Source organism: Phoenix dactylifera, chromosome 1 (genome assembly GCF_051530095.1).
Source record: "Phoenix dactylifera cultivar Ajwa chromosome 1, Ajwa_hap1_PhDact_Kaust_v1.1, whole genome shotgun sequence".
Taxonomy (NCBI): domain Eukaryota; kingdom Viridiplantae; phylum Streptophyta; class Magnoliopsida; order Arecales; family Arecaceae; genus Phoenix; species Phoenix dactylifera.
The window spans coordinates 10,707,461-10,732,900 of NC_143190.1; the positions used below are offsets into that span (position 1 = coordinate 10,707,461).

Consider the following 25,440-nt stretch of genomic DNA (forward strand, 5'->3'; position numbering starts at 1 on the left):
GAGGAAGAGGGGGCCGGCTGCTTGATTTTGTTATTAATTTGACTTTTGACGACGCTAATAAGCGTCGGCTTAGATTTCAATTACGACGATGCTAATAAGCGTCGTCTTTGCTTAAAAAGCGTCGGCTTTTCCTGTAACATTACGCCAACGCTCAAGAGCGTCGTCTGTTCTGGAGAATTACCGACGCTTAGTTAAAGCGTCGGCAAATCTTGGCCTCATTCAATTTTTTCCCGACGCTTATACCTAGCGTCGGAAAAAATGCGTCGGGAAAGACCATTTTTCCTTAGTGTCCCTTATACTGAAACGGCAGCATATTCTACCTTGACAGTGAATTCAGCAATGAACATTGCTTCATGGTGCTCCAAAGTTTTGCTCAAATTGTTTTTTTTTAAATCTAAGTGGCATGAGATATTTTGATGGACAATCATGGTACTGGGCTCCTCGTGTGTTAAAAATATTAAATGACTATGACGTCCTGTGGAAGAACGGGGTTGCAATAGTGCATGCCGATAACGGCATCGCATAGATAGCCGCACATGAAAGGCCTTTTGTGATGCTTGTGCCGCTAAAATCATGGCCAATTGTATTTTTGTTAATCTTGCGTAAACTTCGGCCATTATAATGGTAGAGATTCAAGTGCTAGAATCGGCAAGGTTTAGTTGAAGATGCACATGTGGGCATTATAGAAGGTTGTAATGATCTAAGATCTCACTCAAAAATATTAGTCGGAAAATATTATTTAAGTTCTTTGGCTTTATGTACATATTCAGAATTTACATATTGCATAGCCGCAAGATCCTTACATACTTTCTTTGTTTAAGTTTTAGCGTCTTGCCAGAATAAGGGTCAAAATCCATTTAAATTCAATCACAAGTAGCATATATTTAATCACAAACATCATGATCAATCATGATTAATCCAAATGAACCCATGGTGCAGTATTTCTTAGTTTATATAACTAGTGGTTGGGTTTGCTTCGGTACCATTTGTAAGAACCTAAAACCTCGTTCAAAAAGGCTAGCCAAAACAAACTATGTGGATTCTTAAGCCTAGGTACTGAGGATCTACGTATTGCATTGTCAAGATAGGACTACATACACACGACACAAATTCTCGCATGCTCTCTCTCTCTCCCCATATTTAAGCTCTGGCATCTTTGCCAACTAAGGGTCTAAATTTATTCAAATTCATAAGTATCATAAATCTAACTATAAACATCATGATTACTTCGTAATCAATCCAAATAAACCCATCTTGCAGTGTTCCTAATCTATATAGTCATAGACTGGATCTGTTCTAATACCATTTATCACAATCTAAAATCTCAACCTAATAGGTTAGTCAGAAGGTATTATTTCAATTTTTTGGCTTAGTATCTAAGATCTATCTATTGTATAACTAATATGAAATTAAACATACAATCTGATCTGCAGGGGTCTATTGGACACTATTTGCTAGCTAGGATTTATAAAAAAGTTTGGCCACCTTCCGTGTCTCATGCCTTGTTGGCCGACCGAGGTGAAGAGAAGATTAGGACAATCTAGGGGACCCACATTTGCTGAAAGGGTGACCTCTCTCTCACCTTGACCCTGAACTCTTGACCGGCCTCAGCTCGTCGGTAGCACCGGCATATTTGGCGGGTAGTAACCTTGTTCAATTGTATCCTTCCGGAAATTGGAATGCCAACCTCGGCCTTGGTGTCTCAGCCTACGTCTCTTTCGCCTCGCATTCTCCTAGGCCTGGTAGATTCCTTTATTCTAATCTCAGGTCGCCTTCCTCACAAAGCTCATGGTAAACTTCATCCCAGACGTTCTGCACTTTTCTATAGATATTTACAAGTTTTCACCCATTTGTTTCCAATATAATGTAAATATTTAGAAAGTACTGAAATCGCTTACGAAGACTCTATGAAGCAGTAGTTTTCTCCAATGGATCAGGTCAAACTTAACCAACATTTCACTGGGTACACATGGTGGGCCTATGTTGGGAAGTGGTGCAAATGTTACTCTCGTAGTATACTAGCCAAATAAATGATTTGAATGCAGGCTTTTAGATCGATAACTAGTTGTTCCTGGTGAATTTTTAGATAGTGCAATAAACTGAAATCTGCAGGCTTTTGCATGAATACAATTACAAAAGAAGTGATATAGTCTTGCATTTTTACTGCAATTAGCATGCTGCTGTAATTAATGTATCGGTATTACCTTGATTGCATCTTTTACACAATTTTTTAGTGCTTGTTCCTGCTGACATGCAATCAGAAATTGGGAAGAAGGGGCAGAGGTAACAGAAGGTTAAAAACGGAAGGTGATTTAGATATAAAATTGTCAAGGAACACATCAGACTCCATCAAATTAAGCGACCCGGTTCTTAAGGTGTCTGTCTTCATATTTTGATATAATAAATAAGCCGAATGACTTCAAATTCTTTCAAACCGAAAACTATATCAAATCTGCCAACACATAAGCCTGACATAGAAAGAATATTAGATCATAAAAACAAGCCCAATTTTGTTGGTCTTAAATTATTCTCTGAGCTAAAATATTACCTATGAATTGCAACTAAATCACAGATAACTTAGTAAAGGAAGTCATGTGCCTGGAAGATAGCTCAGTAATGAACGTGGAACACCTTTGCATGAGCAACTATATACGTATTCGTTCATGTTGTCGCGCGGGAGCCTCTTTTGTTGCTCTAGGTTTGCCACTGATCTTTTTTTGCATAAATCTAGATGCAAAAGAATACAAACTGAGCTATACTCATTGAGATGTAAATCATACTTGTCATCAAACATTTATCCATTTCGTCGTCAATCAGGGCTACGAATGACCTTGTTTTTTCCTGAAGAAAACCATTAATCATTTTTATGACATGAAGTCTTCATCAAAGATCCTATCCGTACAAGTTTATGAAACGATTTTGTTTTCAACTGTGCATATCATTTTGCATGATCTTGGTGCTGCGAAATAGTAGTAGTGAATCCTTTCTGAAGATTGCTGAAAAAGAATGAATGAAGTCTTCATCAATAAGCAGGAACCTTATGTTTAGAAGCAATTCATGATCCTACTTCCAAATATTTGTTCGTTTTAGAGGCTGCGGTAGTGAAGTCAGCTCAAATGCGATATCCTCCTGCATTACTCACTTGAACAGAACGCTTGGAAGGCTCCATACATATTTACCGCTCGTTAGAGATTTTATCATAGAACACGAGACTTTTTCAGACATCAGGATAATCCTCATGCTACGCGCCAAAGTTTTTAACTTTAAGCTTACTTTATCTTCTGGAAGTAACGTTATTTGTCATGATGCAGAATTTCCAATTCAATTAGAAGAACTTTTATTATGCGCGAAGAGCTTTCGCTATGGAAATCTAAGACCGACAAAAGTGTCACTTTTCCTTGATTTCTGCAGCTCATCTTCTCGTAGGCTTCAATGCTTAGACGTCTTAACAAGGATAGAAAACGAGATCACCTACAACAACTCCATTAAAAACGCCTTGAAATCAAGGTCTGAACAATTATAATTGTCTTAGTTAGCCTGCTCTCTGCAACCTCTGAGCGCAAGGCCACAACTCCTGCGGAAAGCCGAAGAAATGAACGGTTGGATTTCTTCTTCCTCGACTCCCCTGCAAGATGGCACCCTTACCCAGGGCACCGCCATCCGAAGGTTCTGCGCTGCACGTATGGACCAGGAGCGGGACCAAGGTGAATGGGATGATGCCTTCTTTGACATCGAGGCATGGTCCTCTTCACGGGATTCAAGTAGCCCTCCTTGTTCATGGGCGTCCTTCGAGGAGACTAGTTTCATTGACAGCGTCATCAACACGAGCTTATGCGAACAGGCGAACGAAGATGCTACTCCGGTGCAAGACCTTCGTATGTACGAAGTTGCTCATGAATCTCTGGATATAGTTGGCAATTCTGTAGACTACTCAGGAGTGCCTTTGGTACCTTCAGGTGTCGTTGACGTAGAAGCTAGAGGGATAAATGAAGGCCTTGAGCTGGTCCATCTGCTCTTGGCCTGTGCCGAGGCAGTGGGATGCAGAGACGCTCGCCTTGCTGCTTCAACCCTCCATCGTATATGGACGTTCGCGAACCCGTGTGGCGATTCCCTGCAAAGGGTCTCCTTCTGCTTTGCAATGGGTCTGCAATCTCGATTGTCTCTTTTGCGCAACATCGGCACAAATGGTTCCCTAACTGGTGCAGTCACCACCGATGGCCCGCTCGTCACGAGAGAAGAGAAGATGGAAGGCTTCCGCCTCCTTTATCAAACCACTCCCTACATTGCCTTCGGCTTCATGGCCGCAAACGAGGCCATATGCCAAGCTGCACGGGGAAAGGACTATTTGCACATCATCGATCTTGGAATGGAACACACACTTCAATGGCCTTCTCTCATCAGGACGTTGGTGTCACGCTCTGAAGGCCCGCCGAAGCTTCTCCGGATCACGGGGATCTGCAGCGCCATGTTTTCCGATCTCCCTGAGCTCGAGTCCAGCATGAGAGCCATAACAAACGAAGCGAATGCGCTTGGCATGCCTGTGGAGTTTCGAGCACTGGAAGAGGCGCCCTCCCCACTGCTACCTAACCTCGACCAGCTCGAGTTAAGGCAGGGAGAAGTGGTCTTTGTGAATAGCATCATGCACCTGCACAAGTATGTGAGGGAGAGCAGGGGGTCTCTCAAGGCCATCCTTACTGCGATAAAGAAGCTGAACCCTGCACTCGTCACTGTTGTCGAGCAGGATGCCAACCACAATGGACCTTTCTTTCTTGCCAGGTTCCTTGAATCACTTCACTACTACTCTGCCATTTTTGACTCCCTCGAGGCTAGCCTTCCCCGGGCTAGCACGCAGAGGTTGAAGATAGAGAAGTGCCATTTCGCCGAGGAGATACGGAACATCGTTGCATACGAAGGTTGCGATAGGGTCGCGAGACACGAGAGAGCTGATCAATGGAGGCGGCAGCTGGGCCGGGCAGGGTTCCAGGTGGTTGGGCTCAAGTCCACGAGTCAGGCTAGGATGCTGCTGTCTGTGTATGGGTGCGAGGGGTACACCGTCGCCAGTGAGAAGGGATGCTTACTTTTAGGGTGGAATGGGAGGCCTATAATGTGGGCATCCGCATGGCAAGTAAACCCTCTTTCCTCTTCCTGATTACTTGATGAAGACTGCCAGTGGAACAATTGTTATGGGGCACAAACGGATGTTAATCCTGGTTATTTGTTTTTGGTCTCATTGTGTGTTAATTTTCATGCTATCAGTCCCTAATATGTCCTAATATTCGTAATAAACTTGCAAATAACTATAAGGAATAAGAAGAGTCAAATCTTCCCCTCCTTCCAATCCTTCTCCTCATATGACATCATCTTTATGTTTAAAATCATCAAACCCCAAACCAAACTTCTCTACCAGATGACATCCAAAATCCTGACCCTGGCCTTGTGATAGAAGAGAAGGCACCTATGGGTGTTAGGGTAAGATGAACCACCAAAGGAGCTGGGGATGCAGTTGAGGATGAAGTGATATGATTAGATGGTGGTACAATAGAGTATGGGTGTAATTGAGTCGAGCTTGATCAAGCTTGGTTTGATATCAATTCCAGGATTGAACTTTGAAATTAGTTTTGAGCTTGAACTCTGATATCAAGCTCAATTTGTTTGACATTATTTCGAGCGCACTTCAAGCTTAATTTCAAACAAAGCCGAATACAAGCTTTCTTGATTAGTTCGATAACCTAAATCAAGTTGAAGTCAACTTGAGATTAAGTCGAGCCTGGTTCAAGCTTCAATGAAAGCTAAATTGATGATTTCAAACTTTGTTTGAAAGTGTGTTACCAACCAAATTTAGTCTTTAATTCATCCAAAGAGCAAAAAATTAACCAATTAAAACAATACCCCAATGATCCATCACATATCTGAAATGCATGATATATAATTTAAATATATTCTAAATTTATCGAGTAACTTGACTTAGACAATTTTGTACCAGGCTTAAAATTATTTTTGAGTCTGCTTTGCTGGTTCAAACTTAGTTTATTTAGCCTGAAATTAAATCTTGTTTGACTTTTTCTCGAGCCAAGCTCAAGTTTCTCGATTTGTTTCACTACAAGAAACTTGGACGTTAGCGACGCTTGTTTTGGCTATTAGCGACGCTTTTAAGCATCGGTAGAAACCATTCCGACGTTTTTCAAAGCGTCGGTAAAGCGTCGCCTATGCTACAGTGGAAAAAACATTTTCCGACGCTTTCAAAAACGTCGCTAATTCCAATTTCGCGTCACTTTTAAGCGTCGCTCTTTACCGACGCTTTAAAGCATCGCGAATTACTATTTGCGGTCTACATCTTCTCTTCAATTTAGAAATACAACCTTCTCGATCGGTAACTTCATTCCATCCGTGCGGAGTGGTTGGGTTTGGCTATATAAACAGTTTTTTTTTCAGACCGCCGATGTGGGACTAAAATGAGATGGTTTTTGGGCGTCCGACGATGCTTTTAACGACGCTTTTAAGCGTTGTTATTTAACAACGCAAAAAAGCGTCGTTAAAAGTGTCGTCAATTACATATTAACTTCAACGACGCTTTTAAGCGTCGGCAAATGTTGACGGGGAAAAATTTTTGCCGACGCTTGGAATAAGCATCGGCAAATAAAAGTCGGTAATTGTCTTTTTTTGTGTAGTGTTTGACACTTACTGTGACCGTAAAAGTATTATAACTACTTTGGTTTACCTATAAGACCATTCTTGTCATTCAACACATGTAACTTGGTTCATAGTGAAGTTGCTTTGAAAAAGTTTTAAGTGTGAAATTAACTTCACTCCATTAGTTCTTCGGATTAAGTTTCAATTACATTTTAAGAACAAGGTGTTAATTAAAGCCTTGTTAGCTTGACATTATATCTAGAGTTGATCACAGTCCAACCCTCATGCATCAACTTTATATTTATGTTTAATCGGGTTTCAGGCCGGGCCTATGTAAAATTTGACCATTGATCTTTTTTGTGCCTAAGCTTAGCCCATGATCAGCTCTAATCACATCTTATTCAATGATAACTGATTATCTTTCAATTAAGTCGTATTCAATGTAATCAGTTCTTACCTTTTGTGCCTAAGCTCATGCCTTTAATTCTTACTTTTTATAACTCATATTTTTTATAACAACGCTTTAAAGCATCATGATAATTATTTTTCAAAAAAAATTTTAAAAAATTTAATCTTGAAGGAGTCTGCGAAGAGACCAGCCAGCTCGGCTAGTGATGCTAGATGCACCTATATGGCTTATCATGTTTGCGAAGGAATCATGCATCTATATGCCAGCTTGGCTAGAGTCTGTGAAGGAGTCGTGGTCACTTGTGAAATTATCTGGATATTCAGGTCATTCACGTGTTTCAAAAAACTAATAGGACGGCTGGCTGGATGGCATCTTTTGTCGCCCACCACTTTGGCGGTCTGTTTTGAAATAGTTCTTCGGCTCTCCCTCTCTGCCTTATTCTCTATAAATCTAATATCCTTTATTATATATTTATTATTATATTTATGATGAGTCAGCGAATCAATAAATACCTCATTAATCTGATTTTGCACCTACATTTCACACGGTCCTTTGTCTCATGGCAGATCTTGCAGCTTTTCCCCGTCGGGCAATAAGTGGGTCCCACATGCGTGTGGGACATGAGAACCACGCCGGCAGAGCTTAGGCCACGTAAGGGGGTTTCACCAATGGGAGTTATCCCGGGAGTCCAAAAGATCTAGTGTACATTTTGACTCCCATACCTTGAAACAAAAACCGTACACCAAATTCAGTAGTATTTCACGCAAAGGAGCAACATCCTATCAGCTTAAAGCAAGTCTCCAAAACATTCTATTCCATTTCCCCCGGCATAGCATTGCATCCTCCTTGCATACAAAATATGCGTATATACCAAATCATGAACTGACCGCACGCAAAAAGAAAAATGAGAAAAAAAAAGATAATATATAAATGGGGAAAAAATTCATCGCCCCCCGCAGCCTCGACGCCTCTTCTCACTTTGTCATCAGATTCAGGCCATCTGAAGGAACCAACAGAGATACCGCGGTCCATCGTCGCACCGTCACGGCCGTCCATTCTACCCGCCGAGACGGCGACCGGGGCTTCTTGTCGCCTCGCCGTGCCCTCTTGCAGTCTCTGCCTCGTTTCTGCTCCCCTGACCCGCTGCTATCAGCGCCTGTCACGCCCCACGTGGCGTCCCGCAATTGGCGGGAGAGCCGGGTCGAGGGGGTGTGCGCTCGCCCACCGCCTCTCGGGGCAGGGCAACAAAATGATATTCTCGATTGGTGACCCCCAACCCTCTTTTTCCAACCCCCCCCTTCCCTTTCGCTTCCTTTCCTTCTTCCTTCTTTCTTTCGTGCTCCCAAGAAGAGGGAAATAGAGAGAGAGAGAGAGAGGAAAAATAAAGGAGGGAAGAGATCTCAGTGTCAGCTTCCAATCTAATCTAATGCCTATCTAATTGTGTCCACAGTGGAAGGGGGGATGGGGGATCGGATATAAAAGCCGCGGGTGCAGCTGGAATTTCTTTTCCCCCTTTTCTAACAGATGCGAGGTCTACGGCTGCGGCCGAGTTAGTCATATGATTCTTGTTCTTGTCTTCTTGGCCACCAGAGGTAACAGCTAGCTCTGATTTCCTTCTTCTTGTCGATTGTTGTTTTATCTTGGACTGTCAGCATAGGATTTTAGGTTTCTTTATTTTAGATAATTAAACCCTACTCTACGGGCACAGGTTCGGGTGCCCCCCTCTCTATCTTCTTGGTTTGCGTGCTTCAATCTCTCGGTTTCTTGTTTTTTTATATTTGCCTTCGATTTGCCTGGAAATCCTATTATCTCTCAGATTTCGGCATTCTTGTAGAGGCTACAGCTTACATTCCACCAAAATTTTGTAATTCATCGAAACTTTTTTTTTGTTTTGTTTTTGTCAAAGTTAGATATTGGGCACGCTGCGGCACCTTCTAGAAAGATAATTAAAAACAGCATTTGCAGGACGTAAAAGAAATATGTAAAAGAAGTAAAAAGAAAGAAAAGTAACGCCACATGTTGGGAGAAGTAGACATGATCTTATAAATTATTGAATACAAAGCTTATGTTTAACTTGTGAGACTAGGGCAGCTTCATGAGCTGTTCGCAAATGCTCTTTGTTACTATTTGGAAGAGACCATATAATTTCTTCTCGTATAATCACTTTTGGTATACTTTAATTGATTCATTTCCTCGATATAACTAGTCAGGGTTTCAGCAGATTGTTGTTTTATTATCTGATATATGAGGTGCTATCATTTTTGGTCCTTTAACTATGCTCTTATAGCCTGCATTAGTGAGATGGATGAGAAAGGATGTACGGGTATATATTAGGATATAATGTTTGAGAGGAAATCCTTTGAAGGTGGCAAATTGCTGCTGCTTCAACTTTTTTTTTTTTTTTTTTAACTTCAAAGTGTTTGACAACAGCTTGGTTGTGATGCTAAGCCTTTTGCCCAACTAATGAGCTGTTGTCATTCTTGTCTGTGCCATCAGTCAAGCATGCAGGACTGAGGCTCCAAAGATGAGGGAAGACAGCTCTTTGTGTGATAACATGATAGATAGGAATTGGGTCTTGAAGCGCAAGCGGAAACGAGTATCAAGTGGACTGAATCTCTCTAATGGAAAAGAGGCATCTTCGCTACCTTCAGACTCTCCGAGGAACATCCCTTTAGTTAAGAGGAAGCTGAAAGGTGATATTGATGTTTCTCGATTTGTTCGTAAGGTCAAAGGCCATGATGGGGTAAGACATCTCTTTTTTCCTTTCCTAGAATTCTACTTTGCATCAACTTCTTAAACCTCAGCCTCTTATTATTTCTCCCTGGCTATGATGATTCTATGCTGCTGCTGTATCCATTGTTCTTAGTTTGTTTTCTGGAACTCAAAGATGTTCTCATCTTTTCGATTTTATGAGATCATGTAGTCTCATAGATGAAAATCTTAAGGCAGTCAATTTTTTCTGTGATAGTAGGCAAGTCCATGCAATCTGTGTGGATCACTGTATATGGATATAAATTTTCATCTTTCTCTTGCAGTATTACTTTGAATGTGTAGAATGTGATCTTGGTGGCAATTTGCTCTGCTGTGATAGCTGTCCTCGAACTTATCATCTTGAGTGTCTCAATCCACCCCTCAAGGTATGCACTTATTCGTATATTATGTTGGTTCCCTTAGTGGGCATTAGGATGTATATGAATGTGAGCTAACTGCCCTTTTTATGGTTCTTCTGTTTCTAAAAGCGTGCACCACCTGGGAAGTGGCAATGCCCAAAGTGTTGTGAGCAAAAGGATAATATGAAAATGTTAGTAAATGCAGAATCCAGTTCAAGACGAGCAAGGACTAAGAGTGTATTTGAAAAATCTAAAATTGTACATAAATTATCTGGCCATGACAGGACATCGCTTTCTGGGAGAAGCTCCAGTCCTGGAAAGAATAAATTAAATAACAAGAGGAAAGCTACTTTACCTCAGAGGGCTTCATCTGTTGAAAAGAAGTCGGAATTTTCTCGTATTGATACATCTTACAGCACCAAGTCAAGCCGGTCATGTGATGGTGAATCCAGAGATGGCATTTCTACAGCTGCAGATAATAAAATTGAGAAGAAACCAGACTCACCATTTTGTTGGAAAAGTACTCATAAAGAAGTCCCTTATCCTGTTAAAACTTTGAGCTCAGATCCTGGTCAAAAATCTCTGGAAGAGAAGTCTGACCCATGTAAAAGAGAAGTGCAAAGAAAGAAACTTATTCTTCCATTAGTTCTGCCCTCTCAGAAGGCCAGAAAAAAGAAGCAGAGGGCTAACAGGGCAGACAAGAAGAAGAGGTCAAAAACTGGAAAAGGAAAACATATTGCTGCACCTGCTTGTGATGACATATCAAATGAAACTCCTCCATGTCTAGAAACCAGTGGGTCATTTCAAAAGCACACCTCATTTGATCAGCAGAATTCTGTGCCTAACACAAAGGAAGAACAGAAAATGGCAAAATGTGCTAGTCGAAAACAGGTTGTGGTAGCTTTTCTGTCTTATTTCATGTTCTATATAACAGTAGCTACATTCTAAACATATCAGTGAATATTCGTTTCACATTCTATTTTTCATACTTGAATTTATATTTATAGGATGTACATACATACATACATAAAAATGCATGCACTCATGCTTCTGAAAGTGGCAATTCAGTTATCTTAATTTTGGACACAGCACGTGCAATCATTGTTAGATCTAGTTTGCATGCATCAGTGAGACATTTTCTTAAATATATGCTCCAGGATTTATGTGACATTGGTTAATTTTTTAACTTCCAGAAAGAAACATCGATTGGACCAACTCTCCAAATATTATTAACATTAACCTATTAATAGTTAAAATAGTATAACATATTAATGGGTTCATTGGGGTGTTATGCACCAACATAGTCTATACTTGTTATGTAAATTTTGGTTGTTTAATGCGTGGCTCTCCTAATGGTAATTGATTGGATATCTTTATCTTTGGTGTGTGTAATATGAGGCTTTTAGGTGGTTCCATCAGTCACTGACGACTCCAGAATTAGCTCTGTTTCAGATGGGTGGAGCTTGCTAAAGTCGGTATTTTAGGGGTTATATGATGCAGTTTAATTAGTAAACTAATTTGTTGTCTTGATGAGGATGCATAGCTGACATTTGATATTAGTTAGGCAACATTTTGGATGCTTGCCGAAGGATGGAATTTCTGTTCTTATTGTGTGTGGTCTTAATTCCTTGAACAGTTCTGGAGTGGAGGTAACTTGATTAGTAAATTTGTTGGCTTTGGTTTTTTCTACAAAATAGTTCGTCATACACCTCTTCCATAAGAGACATTTAATTGTCGCTATTATGCTTTATATTCCATCACCCATGCCTACTTTCTTTCCATGTACCCATCATAGAAGATTTACCAAAGAGTGAAACTGTGGATTGGATGTTGTCTCTGTAGATATTGCAAGATTTCAGTGATCGCATTTCTTTTGTGTGGCACAAAAGGCGTTGAGGATTGGGTTAGCTGCATCTGTGATGGATTAACACTATAGTAGGAGTTGCCTATCAAAGCATTTCCAAAGGAAATTTCAGAATTATGTGTATATTTGGTTTATAATTGTTTGCTTCTTCATGAGCATCATGAGGGAGTGATATAGACATTAGGATGCCTTCGCATGATTAGTTTGGTGGCAAAGTGGGTTGTACAAACTTCATTAACAATTCATTGTGGAAAATGCATATGAAGAGGGGCAACCTAGACCATAATTGGCAGAATGAAGCAAAACATGCTAATGAAATATTCCTTAAATTCAATTCTCAAAAGGTAATATCCCTTATCAGAAGGGATCCTTGCAGACAATCATCTTCATGAATTCTTATATATGGCTATTTGCTCATCAACAAACGCTTGGATATGCAGTGATAGTGGAACCAAAGTTTCCAAAAATATCTGCTTCATGGATGGCCTAATTGCACCCACGAGTCTTTTTGTGTTTGCATCTTTGAATTTAAACATTTGGATCTAACGACTTTCAGGTGCCAAATCTGCCTGTATCTCTTGCTTTGTCAATAATTTTTATCATGAACTGAGGATCAGGAAGCCCCACACTGCATTAATTTTTGTTGGGTACCCTGTCACCACATGATTATCACTTTGCTACCAAAGGATATAATTGACCTATCAGCCTGTTAGCTTTGAAGGATGCTAGGTCTTTTAGGTGCCAAATGTACCCATACCTCTTGCTTTATCAATAATTCTTGCCATGACCTCAGGATCAGGAAGCCCAACACTGCATTTTTTTTGTTGTCTACCCTGTCACCACATGATTAGATGAGTATCACTTTTCTACCAAAGTATCTAATTGCAATTTTATCATCTAATTTTCAAAGTACTGTTTAGGAACTTAGTAACTGGGATTAGAAGGCCTAAGTGTTGCCAAATGTAATCTTCTGTCAAGATGCCTGGAGTAGTAACCATTTGAATCGCCTTTGTAGCAATGGGGAGAAACAATCAAATAATCAATTGTTTGAGAAATCTAACCAATTAACTATCATTAGGCGAAAAGATTGGAGTGTTGATTGCGATGAGTTAGCTTCAGAGATTGCTGCTTGAGCTACCGTTTGTAAATGTGAGGGGCATTAGCATATCCCATGGTCAGGGTGGTTGCTGTCTATGCTTTGTTGGGCTAACCTAGCATTTATGGTTGTTCTTGGCATCTTGCAACTCCTCCATTCCATCATTAGATGTGTAACTAGATACTGTTAAGGTGTGAATGCTTTTCCCCTGACTTTTCAGTCTGAAGTCTTTTATTGATGTGGGCTGCTTGAATTGTGTATTCTTCTTGTCCATGTGTCTAAAATTATACTATCTTGAGATCTAAAATTTATTTCAGGTCAGAATTATCTGCTGAACTCTGAAAGTAAAATAAGATCTATTTAGAAAATCTGCATGAATAGGTTGATCTCAAGACGTGAAAGGAACAAAAGATGAAAAGAGAAGGGAGAGGGAATTAAGAAGAAATTTAATGATTCCATTATTTTCACCAGAACTGGTAGACAATTTCTTTTGCATCCTTTATAACGTAAATATTGACTGAAGAAATGTAAGGACTGCTAAAGGACTGATTACTAAGTAAATACACTGTCTCCTCTCTCCCTTGCTATTTGTTTGGCACCTAATTTCTTTCACAGCCCAGCGCCCCCCCCCCCCTCTTCTGCAAGAAGAGAGAGAGAGTGGCATGCAGCCTTTCTCGTGAAGAAGAGAGAGGCATGCAGCCTGCCTTGTCCTGCCTTTCTAAATTATTGGCCCCATAGATGCGGACAGAAATCCCAGTTCTGACTGGATGTCAGGACTGCACAACTTAAAGTTGGGGTCACAATGGTGTCTAGTCTCAACCTAAAAAAAAAACCCTAAAACAATCATATAAGGAAAAAATTGCTCCAAAAGGTGCAGAATTTCGAACTAATGAAAATGGAAGCAATTCAAACAAGAAGGAAGATATGTGAAAGTGTAGGAAAACTCAAGAAAAATCACAAAAAATAAAAAAGGGAGAAAAATGTAATGCTATGGATTACATGAGGATCACTGTAAGAAGTTAGATAAGACTTAGATTGAATGTTTGTTTTAATTCTCTTTCTTTCTCCTTAGTATCTTGCAATTTTATATTTTTGCATCAGCCTTTCTTCCTCTGGATGGCGGTTATACTGTGATGAGCTGGTTCTTTTAATATGGGCCTTCTTTTCATTTATTTACAGATCTAATCAATTACTTCCTTTTTACAACCTTTGGAGAGTCTTACTCTTGGTTTACCTGATTTTTAGTTAATGCATTGTGTATGCTGCTGGTTTGATGCTCTTGTTGTTGAGTCCATAATTTGTATTGTGCTGTCTCCTTTTTTATTGTGAGAACTGTGAAGTATTTTACTATTGTTTGTTGATGGTTGATGTTTAATTAATATGTGCAGGCATCCCTTGGGGGAGTTCCCCCCTCATCACGAGGATTAGATGAACAAGGAGTGCATGTAAATAAGACAATAAAACATCATGAGAATCTTTGGAATGGAGGACAAGAGGTAGATATATGTTTTTTTTTAAATTTTTTTATAAACATGTTTTTTTTGGAGAATTGAAGGGTAAAACTTTGTTTTGCATTCCTTCATTTCTGTTTAATACCTAAAGTCATTGATATAAGTCCATGTTTTTCTGTCTAAAAGGTTGATCGAATTTTGGGGTGTCGGGTGCAAACTAGTACTGTCTTGTCTTCATTTCATGTTCAAACAATCAAATCTGCTACTCCTTCAGAAGAAGCTGAGTCAGAAAGTAATTCAGGAAGGCAAGTGAGTGGACTTCCATGTGGTTGTAATATTTCAGAAAATCATGAAAAACAGTTAACAGACTCTTATGATGGCAGTAAAGATTCAGATAAGAAGGATGGTAAAAGCATACTTAAGGGATGCCACAGAGAAGCAAATTGGGTTGGCGAAAGAAAAGATATTAATGAAGACTATAATGGCAAAAGACATAGAACTCATGAATGTCCGAATAAAATGAAAGCTACGGCATCCGTCATAGAATCTTCTGGGGAGAAAACTTGTGAAGTCATTGAGGACTCTTTGGTAAATGCGATAGATATTGATGAAGACACTGTTCTGAAAGTCTCTGTAGAAAGCAAAAATGGGGAACTTGTGAGTCCAAGCAAACACGGCAAATCTCATACACCAAGGCCTTCTTGCCTAGATGTCTCCTGTGATTCAGAATGTATCGATGTTGCAAGCATGGTGACTCAACCAGATAAAAGTGCTGAAAATAGGACATCTTCCAAGGTCATGCAGGACTCCGGGCCTAATGACAAAAGTAGTATTATGTATGAATTTTTTGTTAAATGGGTAGGTCAATCAAACATCCATAACAGTTGGGTTTCTGAATCCCAGTTAAAAGTTTTAGCTAAAAGAAAGTTGGAGAATTACAAGGCAAAATATGGAACCACTGTGATAAATATTTGCAAGGAACAGTGGTGTGAGCCACAGCGTGCTATTGCTCTCCGTGTTTCTAAGCATGGTACTGAAGAAGCCTTGGTTAAATGGCGTGATCTTCCTTATGATGAATGTACTTGGGAAAGATTAGATGAACCTATCATTGAAAAGTCTGCTCATCTGATTGCTGAATTCAAACAGTTTGAGTCTCAAACTTTGGATAAGGATGTTGGGGATGATTTTCCAAGGAGTAAAGGTGATTCTCAGGATTTTTTTTCTTTGGTGGAGCAGCCGAAGGAGCTTCAAGGAGGTTCACTTTTTCCACATCAGTTAGAAGCTTTAAACTGGCTACGCAAATGCTGGCATAAGTCTAAGAACGTGATACTTGCTGATGAGATGGGGCTGGGGAAAACCGTATCTGCTTGTGCTTTCATCTCGTCCTTGTATTTTGAGTTTAAGGTGAAATTGCCATGTCTGGTCTTGGTCCCTCTATCCACAATGCCTAATTGGTTGGCTGAGTTTGCACTGTGGGCCCCTCATTTGAATGTTGTGGAGTATCATGGTTGTGCAAAAGCAAGATCCATTATTCGTCAATATGAATGGCATGCCCGTGATCCAACTGGATCACATAAGACAACAGAATCATATAAATTCAATGTTTTATTGACTACTTATGAGATGGTCCTTGCTGACTATTCTCATCTGCGTGGAGTCCCCTGGGAAGTACTTATAGTTGATGAGGGGCATCGACTAAAAAATTCTGGAAGTAAACTTTTTAGTCTGCTGAACACATTTTCTTTTCAGCACCGTGTGTTATTGACTGGAACCCCTTTGCAGAACAACATAGGTGAGATGTATAACTTACTAAATTTTTTGCAACCTGCATCATTCCCCTCTTTGTCAGCATTTGAAGAGAAGTTTAATGACCTTACAACGGCAGAAAAGGTGGAGGAGCTGAAAAAACTTGTTTCTCCACATATGCTTCGAAGGCTGAAAAAAGATGCCATGCAAAATATCCCCCCTAAGACTGAGCGCATGGTTCCTGTTGAATTAACATCCATACAGGCGGAATATTACCGTGCCATACTTACGAGGAACTATCACTTATTACGTAACATTAGAAAAGGTGGTGCTCTGCAGTCAATGCTAAATATTGTCATGCAGCTCCGGAAGGTCTGCAATCATCCATATCTCATTCCAGGAACTGAACCTGAATCTGGTTCAGTGGAGTTCCTCCATGAAATGCGCATCAAGGCATCAGCCAAGCTAACATTGCTGCATTCTATGCTCAAGATTTTACGTAAGGATGGGCACCGTGTCCTCATATTTTCTCAGATGACGAAACTTCTTGATATACTCGAGGATTACCTGACTATAGAATTTGGTCCTAAGACATTTGAAAGAGTGGACGGTTCAGTGTCAGTGGTTGATCGTCAAGCAGCAATTGCTCGTTTTAATCAGGACAAAACTCGATTTGTATTCTTATTATCCACACGCTCTTGTGGCCTTGGGATAAATCTGGCCACAGCAGATACTGTTGTTATATATGATTCAGATTTCAATCCACATGCTGATATACAAGCAATGAATAGAGCACATAGAATTGGGCAATCAAACAGGCTTCTGGTGTACAGGCTCGTGGTATGTGCTAGTGTCGAGGAGCGCATCTTGCATCTTGCTAAGAAGAAATTGATGCTTGACCAACTATTTGTGAACAAGTCAGAATCTCAAAAGGAAGTGGAGGCCATTCTTAGATGGGGAACAGAAGAACTTTTTAATGACCGTGATGCTGTAAATGGGCAAGATTCAAAAGAAGCTTCTAGCAGCAAAACTGATGCTGTTGCTGATGGTGAGCATAAGCATAGAAGGAGAGCTGGTGGTCTGGGAGATGTATACCAGGATAAATGCACTGATGGATGCACGAAGATCGTGTGGGATGAAAATTCAATTTTAAAGCTTCTTGATCGGTCAAACCTTCAGTCAGCAATCTCTGAAAGTGCTGATGGGGAGTTAGAGAATGATATGCTTGGTGCAGTAAAGGTGCGTTGTAAGCTTTCTATGGTGCTTGTTTTTGTTGTCAAAATTACTACATTTCTTATTTGGCTTTCCAGGAGTTCTCTTTTCTTTAAGATTCCTTGCTGTGTCAATCATAATGTGAATATGTTAAGTCATGGTTCCAATTGTTGGGCAAATTACTATTACTCGTAGTTCAGTTTAGTTATGCAATGAGCTCCGTAAATAACATTATAATCAGTACCAGAATTTGGCCCAAAGGGTGACTAAATTAGACTACAGTAGATAGTTGTGTTGTCTGATGTAAGGACCATTATATATGTCCACTAAAAAATGTCACAATTATTGCCCACTTTACACAAATTGCCTGCGTGTTAAAATGGGATCACATGTGCAATGACTAGAGGAATGGTCACTTTTGTAAGCCTAGACACTTTTTCACTAAGGAAGCCAAATGAATGATATGTGCAATCTCACTCAGCTATGAGTATCATTTTAGGTGTAGGAATTGAACAATCACTCCTGTGACAGTAAACTGATCATTTCCATCAATTTAAATGGTGCAAGCTATAACTTCCTTTCCAACTTTAAGGTCAACTGTTACAGTCATATCTAAAACCATATGGGTGCAAAAAAACTAGTCGAACATATAATTTCAAAGGTTTTATTGTGAAAGAATTGTGGCTTTCAGAGCATATTTCTTCAAAAGAACCTACATGCACTCAAAGCTACTTTAATACATCAAGTCCAGAACTTGAATATTTGTGAGTTTTACTTTAAGTGGTTTGGTTAAGAGGTGTGCAACTTTCTTTTTTGGGCTACCTTAACACCCAAAGTAGATTATTGCATGTTGATTGAAATGTGATTCTTGATGAATATGTGAACATATATTTGTACTTACTCCAAAGGACAAAGAGTTGTTTGTGGCCAGTAAGATGGGTGCCAAGACTGACCACAATCATGTTGAAAATGCCAAGAGAAGTTAAATATTCCAAGGTCTGTGGATACTTAAGCTTGAAGTTGTCTCTACACTTGTTGTTGACTCCGTAAGGGAAGTTCTAACTCGTCAGGGATGAGTTCATTTAGGCCAACCGGATTGCTGCAGAAGCGTAAATGCTTCAATCCAAGGATTTGAGGTTTTCTCTGGTATAGTGATCAAAACTTGCTTTGCGTGGCTCGTCTAAAGTAGGAGGAACAACAAAAGAGTCTACTGATACAATAACACAATGTTTGTGCATAGCCCGAAAGCATTGTGCCAGAACATTGTAAAGAAATCAGATTTTGGGTTATGATAAACTTAATATTACTGGATAAATCCTTTTTTTTTTGAGGAATATTGGTGCTCTCCAGCTGTTGTTGGTGGTAGTGATTCCTCTATGCCATAGTGGTAGTAGGTTCAACTTCGTTTATGCTTAATATTGTTAGTTATCATTCTGCTAGGTTGGGGAACTTTGTCTAATTGTTTTTGGTTTTTTAATTTGTCCTGCTATGAAGAATTCTTGGGGCAGAGTGATATATTAGAGGAGGTTGAATACGATTTGCCCAAGTCAAAATGGTTGTCAGATGTGATTGTGACAATATTGCAGGATAAGTTTAGGCTGCACGATTAAAATTTGAGGAGAAATCTTGTTTAATTCTTGTTCGGTAGTATCAAGATATTGAAAGTTACACGAATCACATTAGGATAGCATTCCTCCTCCCCACCTCAAAAAGAAAAAGGAAAAGAATTTGATTCCATCCAAGGACTTTAGATGATTTGTCTTGCTTTCAGTGAGCAACTATTTTCATTACTCCAGCAATTCCGTTGCGAACTTTTATAGAAGATGGTATTGTTAATTTCTTAGAAATAAATTAAAATCATGGATGAAGATAGACAAATAAACAGTCATTCATTAGAAAGAGGCGACTTCAAAGCTCTGATATTGAGATGTGAAGTTAACTCGCAGCTTTTTTAACCAACGTTTTAAGTATCGACACTTGAAGGAAACAAGCATGTTGGGTGTTGATATCAAGGTATGCCATTCCTATTCCGCGCCCCGTACTGGTGCTACCCTGTTACTATGCCGGTTTGCCTGGTATGGGGGTCGGTTTAGCATACTCAGCCTTGGTACACCCTCCATACCGTGTACTAATACCGAACCGGTACGGTGCGCCTATACTACCTGGTTTGGTACGGTATGACATACTTTGGTTGGTATAGTGCGCTAGTTTAATACCTAGTGTTGGTAAATGGTTTCCGAGCAGTCTGGTATGGTAATGCATGGTAAGAACTAGTCTGTCCAGTACTTAAAACCTTGTTTTCTACCATAAATAACTTAACAAACAAAGTTGAATGTAATAAGAGTTCTTTAATGAAGGCATCGGCCTTAGGTTTTTGCAACAATCTTGTGGGCAGGGTCGGCGGAACCGTTCCGAACCGGATGGTTCCGGCCATTCCGAGCCATACCGGTGGCTCACCGGTACGCTTCTGGCAATGGAAATGAACCCTGTTTTTGGAGCCGAAGGAGAAGAAAAGAGGAAGTGAGCGGGGGAGGGAAAGGGAGCGGGCGGGAGGCCGGTGGAGGCCGGCAGCTTGTTCCCCTATTTTGTTCGAAACAAGGGAACCGGCTGCGGCCTTGCCTCCCACGGCCTCGGCCGGTGTCCGTCACCCTTCGCTGGCCTCCCTCCCCCCTTCTCGCTCTCTCTTTTCCTCTCTCCCATGTTACCGTGCCCTCTCCTCTGTCGGTACGGGCCCGGGCCGGGTTCGTACCGACTCGTGCCGCCGGAGAACCGATATGGTGCCTGGTACCGGTTCCGTCGATCTTGTTTGTAGATATGTGTACCATATAAGCAAATGATTAAGCAAAACTATTTGGACTATGCATAAGAATATCATGAAAATACACACAGTATGCCTAAAATTGTGCACAACAAGTAATCATGGATTTTCTTTCTTTCTTTCTTTATCTTTTTTTCTCTTTTTTTGCGCGGGGGTTGGGGTGGGGCTGGGAGTGAACCACTTTCAACACATGGTTGGTTTGATTGCTTATTCACCTGAATACATGTTGCAGTCTACTAACTGCATCATTTTGGGCCAATTGGTCCCCATTTGTGGCCATACCTCATGGTTTGTTGTTAGGTGCACACTGCCTCCATTAATGCTTGAAGCTTATGCCGGTAACACCTTATGCTTGAATATTGAGAATAGTTATACGGGGTCGGTTTAGCATACTCAGTCTTGGTGCGCCCTCCATACCGTGTACTAATACCGAACCGGTGCGGTGCGCCTATACTACCTGGTTTGGTATGGTATGACATACTTTGGTTGGTATATTGCGCTAGTTTAATACCCAGTGTTGGTAAATGGTTTTCGAGTAGTCCGGTATGGTAATGCATGGTAAAAACTAGTATGTCCAGTACTTAAAACCTTGTTTTCTACCATAAATAACTTAACAAACAAAGTTGAATGTAACAAGAGTTCTTTAATGAAGGCATCGGCCTTAGGTTTTTGCAACAATCTTGTGGGCAGGGTCAGCGGAACTGTTTCGAACCGGATGGTTCCGGCCGTTCCGAGCCATATCGGTGGCTCACCGGTACGCTTATGGCAATGGAAATGAACCCTGTTTTTGGAGCCAAAGAAGGAGAAGAAAAGAGGAAGCGAGCGGGGGAGGGAAAGGGAGCGGGCGGGAGGCCGGTGGAGGCCGACGGCTTATTCCCCTATTTTGTTCGAAACAAGGGAACCGGCTGCGGCCTTGCCTCCCACGGCCTCCGCCGGTGTCAGCCACCCTTCGCTGGCCTCCCTCCTCTCCTCCTTCTTGCTCTCTCTTTTTCTCTCTCCCATGGTACCGTGCCCTCTCCTCTGTTGGTACGGGCCCGTACCGACTCGTGCCGCCGGAGAACCGATATGGTGCCTGGTACCGGTTCCGCCGACCTTGCTTGTAGATATGTGTACCATATAAGCAAATAATTAAGCAAAACAATTTATAGGACTATGCATAAGAATATCATGAAAATACACACAATATGCCTAAAATTGTGCACAAGTAATCATGGATTTTCTTTCTTTCTTTCTTTATCTTTTTTTCTCTTTTTTTGCTGGGGGGTTGGGGTGGGGCTAGGAATGAACCACTTTCAAAACATGGTTGGTTTGATTGCTTATGCGCCTGAATACATGTTGCAGTCTACTAACTGCATCATGTTGGGCCAATTGGTCTCCATTTGTGGCTATACCTCATGGTTTGTTGTTGGGTGCACACTGCCTCCATATATGCTTGAAGCTTATGCTGGTAACACTTTACACTTGAATATTGAGAATAGTTATACGGGGGTCGGTTTAACATACTCAGTCTTGGTACGCCCTCCATACCATGTACTAATACCGAACCGGTGCGGTGTGCTTATACTACCTGGTTTGGTACGGTATGACATACTTTGGTTGGTATAGTGCGCTAGTTTAATACCTAGTGTTGGTAAATAGTTTCCAAGCAGTCCGATATGGTAATGCATGGTAAGAACTAGTATGTCCGGTACTTTAAACCTTGTTTTCTACCATAAATAACTTAACAAACAAAGTTGAATGTAATAAGAGTTCTTTAATGAAGGCATCGGCCTTAGGTTTTTGCAACAATCTTGTGGGCAGAGTCGGCGGAACTGTTTCGAACCGGATGGTTCCGGCCGTTTCGAGCCATACTGGTGGCTCACCGGTACGCTTCTGGCAATAGAAATGAACCCTGTTTTCAGAGCCGAAGAAGAAGAAAAGAGGAAGCGAGCGGGGGAGGGAAAGAGAGCGGGCGGGAGGCCGGTGGAGGCCGACGGCATGTTCCCCTATTTTGTTCGAAACAATGGAACCGGCTGCGGCCTTGCCTCCTACGGCCTCCGCCGGTGTTCGCCACCCTTCGCTGGCCTCCCTCCTCTCCCCCTTCTCGCTCTCTCTTTTCCTCTCTCCCATGGTACCGTGCCCTCTCCTCTGTCGGTACGGGCCCGGGCCGGGTCCGTACCGACTCGTGCCGCCGGAGAACCGATATGGTGCCTGGTACCGGTTCTGCTGACCTTGTTTGTAGATATGTGTACCATACAAGCAAATGATTAAGCAAAACAATTTGTAGGACTATGCATAAGAATATCATAAAAATACACACAGTATGCCTAAAATTGTGCACAAGTATTCATAGATTTTCTTTCTTTCTTTCTTTATCTTTTTTTCTCTTTTTTTGCGCGGGGGCGGGGGGGGGGTGGGTTGGGGTGGGGCTATGAATGAACCACTTTCAAAACATGGTTGGTTTGATTGCTTATGCGCCTGAATACATGTTGCAGTCTACTAACTGCATCATGTTGGGCCAATTGGTCTCCATTTGTGGCCATACCTCATGGTTTGTTGTTAGGTGCACACTGCCTCCATATAATGCTTGAAGCTTATGCTAGTAACACCTTATGCTTGAATATTGAGAATAGTTATACGGAGGTTGGTTTAGCATACTCAGTCTTGGTACGCCCTCCATACCGTGTACTAATACCGAACTGGTATGGTGCGCCTATACTACATGGTTTGGTACGGTATGACATACTTTGGTTGGTATAGTGCTCTAGTTTAATACCTAGTGTTGGTAAATAGTTTTCAAGCAGTCCGGTATGGTAATGCATGGTAAGAACTAGTATGTTCGGTACTTAAAACCTTGTTTTCTACCATAAATAACTTAACAAACAAAGTTGAATGTAATAAGAGTTCTTTAATGAAGGCATCGGCCTTAGGTTTTTGCAATAATCTTGTGGGCAGGGTCGGCGGAACCGTTCCGAACCGGATGGTTCCGGCCGTTCCGAGCCATACCGGTGGCTCACCGGTTCGCTTCTGGCAATGGAAATGAACCCTGTTTTCGGAGCCGGAGAAGGAGAAGAAAAGAGGGAGCGAGCGGGGGAGGAAAAGGGAGCGGGCGGGAGGCCGGTGGAGGCCGGCGGCTTGTTCCTCTATTTTGTTCGAAACAAGGGAACCGGCTGCGGCCGTGCCTCCCACGGCCTCCGCCGGTGTCCGCTACCCTTCGCTGGCCTCCCTCCTTCTCTCCCCCTTCTCGCTCTCTCTTTTCCTCTCTCCCATGGTACCGTGCCTTCTTCTCTGTCGGTACGGGCCTGGGCCGGGCATGTACCGACTCGTGCCGCCGGAGATCCGATATGGTGCCTGGTACCGGTTCCGCCGACCTTGCTTGTTGGAATGTGTACCATATAAGCAAATGATTAAGCAAAACAATTTGTAGGACTATGCATAAGAATATCATGAAAATACACACAATATGCCTAAAATTGTGCACAAGAAGTAATCATGGATTTTCTTTCTTTCTTTCTTTATCTTTTTTTCTCTTTTTTTTGCTGGGGGGGGGGGGGGGGGGGTGTTGGGGTGGGGCTAGGAATGAACCACTTTGAAAACATGGTTGGTTTGATTGTTTATGCGCCTGAATACATGTTGCAGCCTACTAACTGCATCATGTTGGGCCAATTGGTCTCCATTTGTGGCCATACCTCATGGTTTGTTATTAGGTGCACACTGCCTCCATATATTGCTTGAAGCTTATGCTGGTAACACCTTATGCTTGAATATTGAGAATAGTGCCTAAGGAGATATTTTTGTAAGGTTAACATGTCGTACCTAAAATAGGTTGTTAAATAAGATTTAGTGTGTATACTTAATTTTTTTCCCATAATATTTAGTTATATTTATTTTTTTATGCCAGCCCCATATGTGGCCAAAAACTGCATATGCTCTATTTTGTACCCCAACTGCCTGCATGCCACGTCCACTTTTTAAATCCTTTGGAGTGAAGTGTTGCTTTGGGAAATAATTCTAATGGATGTGGATAGCTTCGCTAATGAGATGTGTCTTGACATCAGACACATTTTGATAGAAAGTAGCAGCTTTTCTTAATACTAGTACCTAGTAAGTTTGCACGTGCATATGCATGCAGCACTGGAAAAAAAATAGACAGACAATAAACCATCAAAATGAAACTCATTGTGCGGTTTACAATGAATAAACTCGACGTATTCACCAAAAAAAAAACTGACATTCGTTAACATATGTAGTTGAAAACTAAGAGTTAGCGGTCATGTATTAAGAATCACCTCCTATGTTCAAAAACTGATGCAAAATTTTGCAATGATATAGTTGAATCTAAGAGTTATAACAGTCAAATCCTTAGGTAGGTTCAGATGTACTATTCGAAACCAAAAATGAATTCTCATCTCAATAATTTCCTTTCTAGCCTCTCAATTACTATTATCACAGTGCTTTTGGAGTCAAATCGCAATGCCAAGGATTGCTAGTTGTCTTGGTTGTTTGAAAATTTCCTCAAGCATTCAATTGGAGGCACAGATTATGCTGTAAGGGCTTGACAATAACCGTCATGGGCCCAAGGTTGTTGACTTTTGTATAAAAGTTTGTAAATGCTACAGAAGTGTACAAATCTCCCTCCCTAAACTAGACACTTTAAAATGGTAATGTTGCACACATCGGGTCCCTTGCCTGTGGCTCATGATTACCTTCACTCTTGCAACTTCAGACCGCATACAAAAAAGTAAGGGGATTTTGTACTATATTTGGAAAAGATTATTGATAAGGGCTTGCTGACCCATGCTTTAAGCTTATGGTTATGGACACTTAATGCGCATCACATTCAGTAGCCTGAATTTTGCTAATTTAGAGTTCTTTAATTTTAGGCTTTAGATTGAAATCATTAGGACCTTTTGAAGTTCAATGATGGCCAATCAAAATTGTATCACAAGATCTTTAAGTCCCTAATTTTAAGAGATCCAAAAATGACTCAATTTTGGTAAGTTAAGGGTTGGTTACTGTTCACGTCGTTGTAGCATGAATAATGATGCTGCAGTACCATATGCTGTTAGGAGTCAATAACTAGCTTGTTTTGGATTTTTTTTTTTGAGGGATTTATTTCTATCTT

At 41.0% G+C, this 25,440-nt stretch overlaps 1 protein-coding gene and 1 pseudogene across 4 annotated transcripts in view; both read left to right on the plus strand.

Moving 5' to 3' along the window:
- Positions 1-3,592: 3,592 nt before the first annotated feature.
- LOC103711460 (GRAS family protein RAD1 pseudogene) lies at positions 3,593-5,149 on the plus strand (annotated as a pseudogene).
- A 2,774-nt stretch (positions 5,150-7,923) lies between these two features.
- Positions 7,924-25,440, plus strand: part of LOC103711432 (protein CHROMATIN REMODELING 4-like) — a 33,340-nt gene continuing 15,823 nt past the window's right edge. Inside the window, exons 1-8 of one of the 4 annotated variants that reach the window (XM_088720852.1) lie at positions 7,924-8,304; positions 8,490-8,631; positions 9,536-9,782; positions 10,075-10,176; positions 10,279-10,340; positions 10,434-11,040; positions 14,498-14,605; positions 14,747-17,545. In XM_088720852.1, the coding sequence (XP_088576978.1) occupies positions 9,564-9,782; positions 10,075-10,176; positions 10,279-10,340; positions 10,434-11,040; positions 14,498-14,605; positions 14,747-17,545 (3,897 nt within the window). In that variant the 5' untranslated portion in view covers positions 7,924-8,304; positions 8,490-8,631; positions 9,536-9,563. Of the gene's footprint in view, positions 8,305-8,489; positions 8,632-9,535; positions 9,783-10,074; positions 10,177-10,278; positions 11,044-14,497; positions 14,606-14,746; positions 17,546-25,440 lie in introns of those variants that run through there. The other 3 variants (XM_088720851.1, XM_008797571.4, XM_008797569.5) reach the window with 3 other exon arrangements.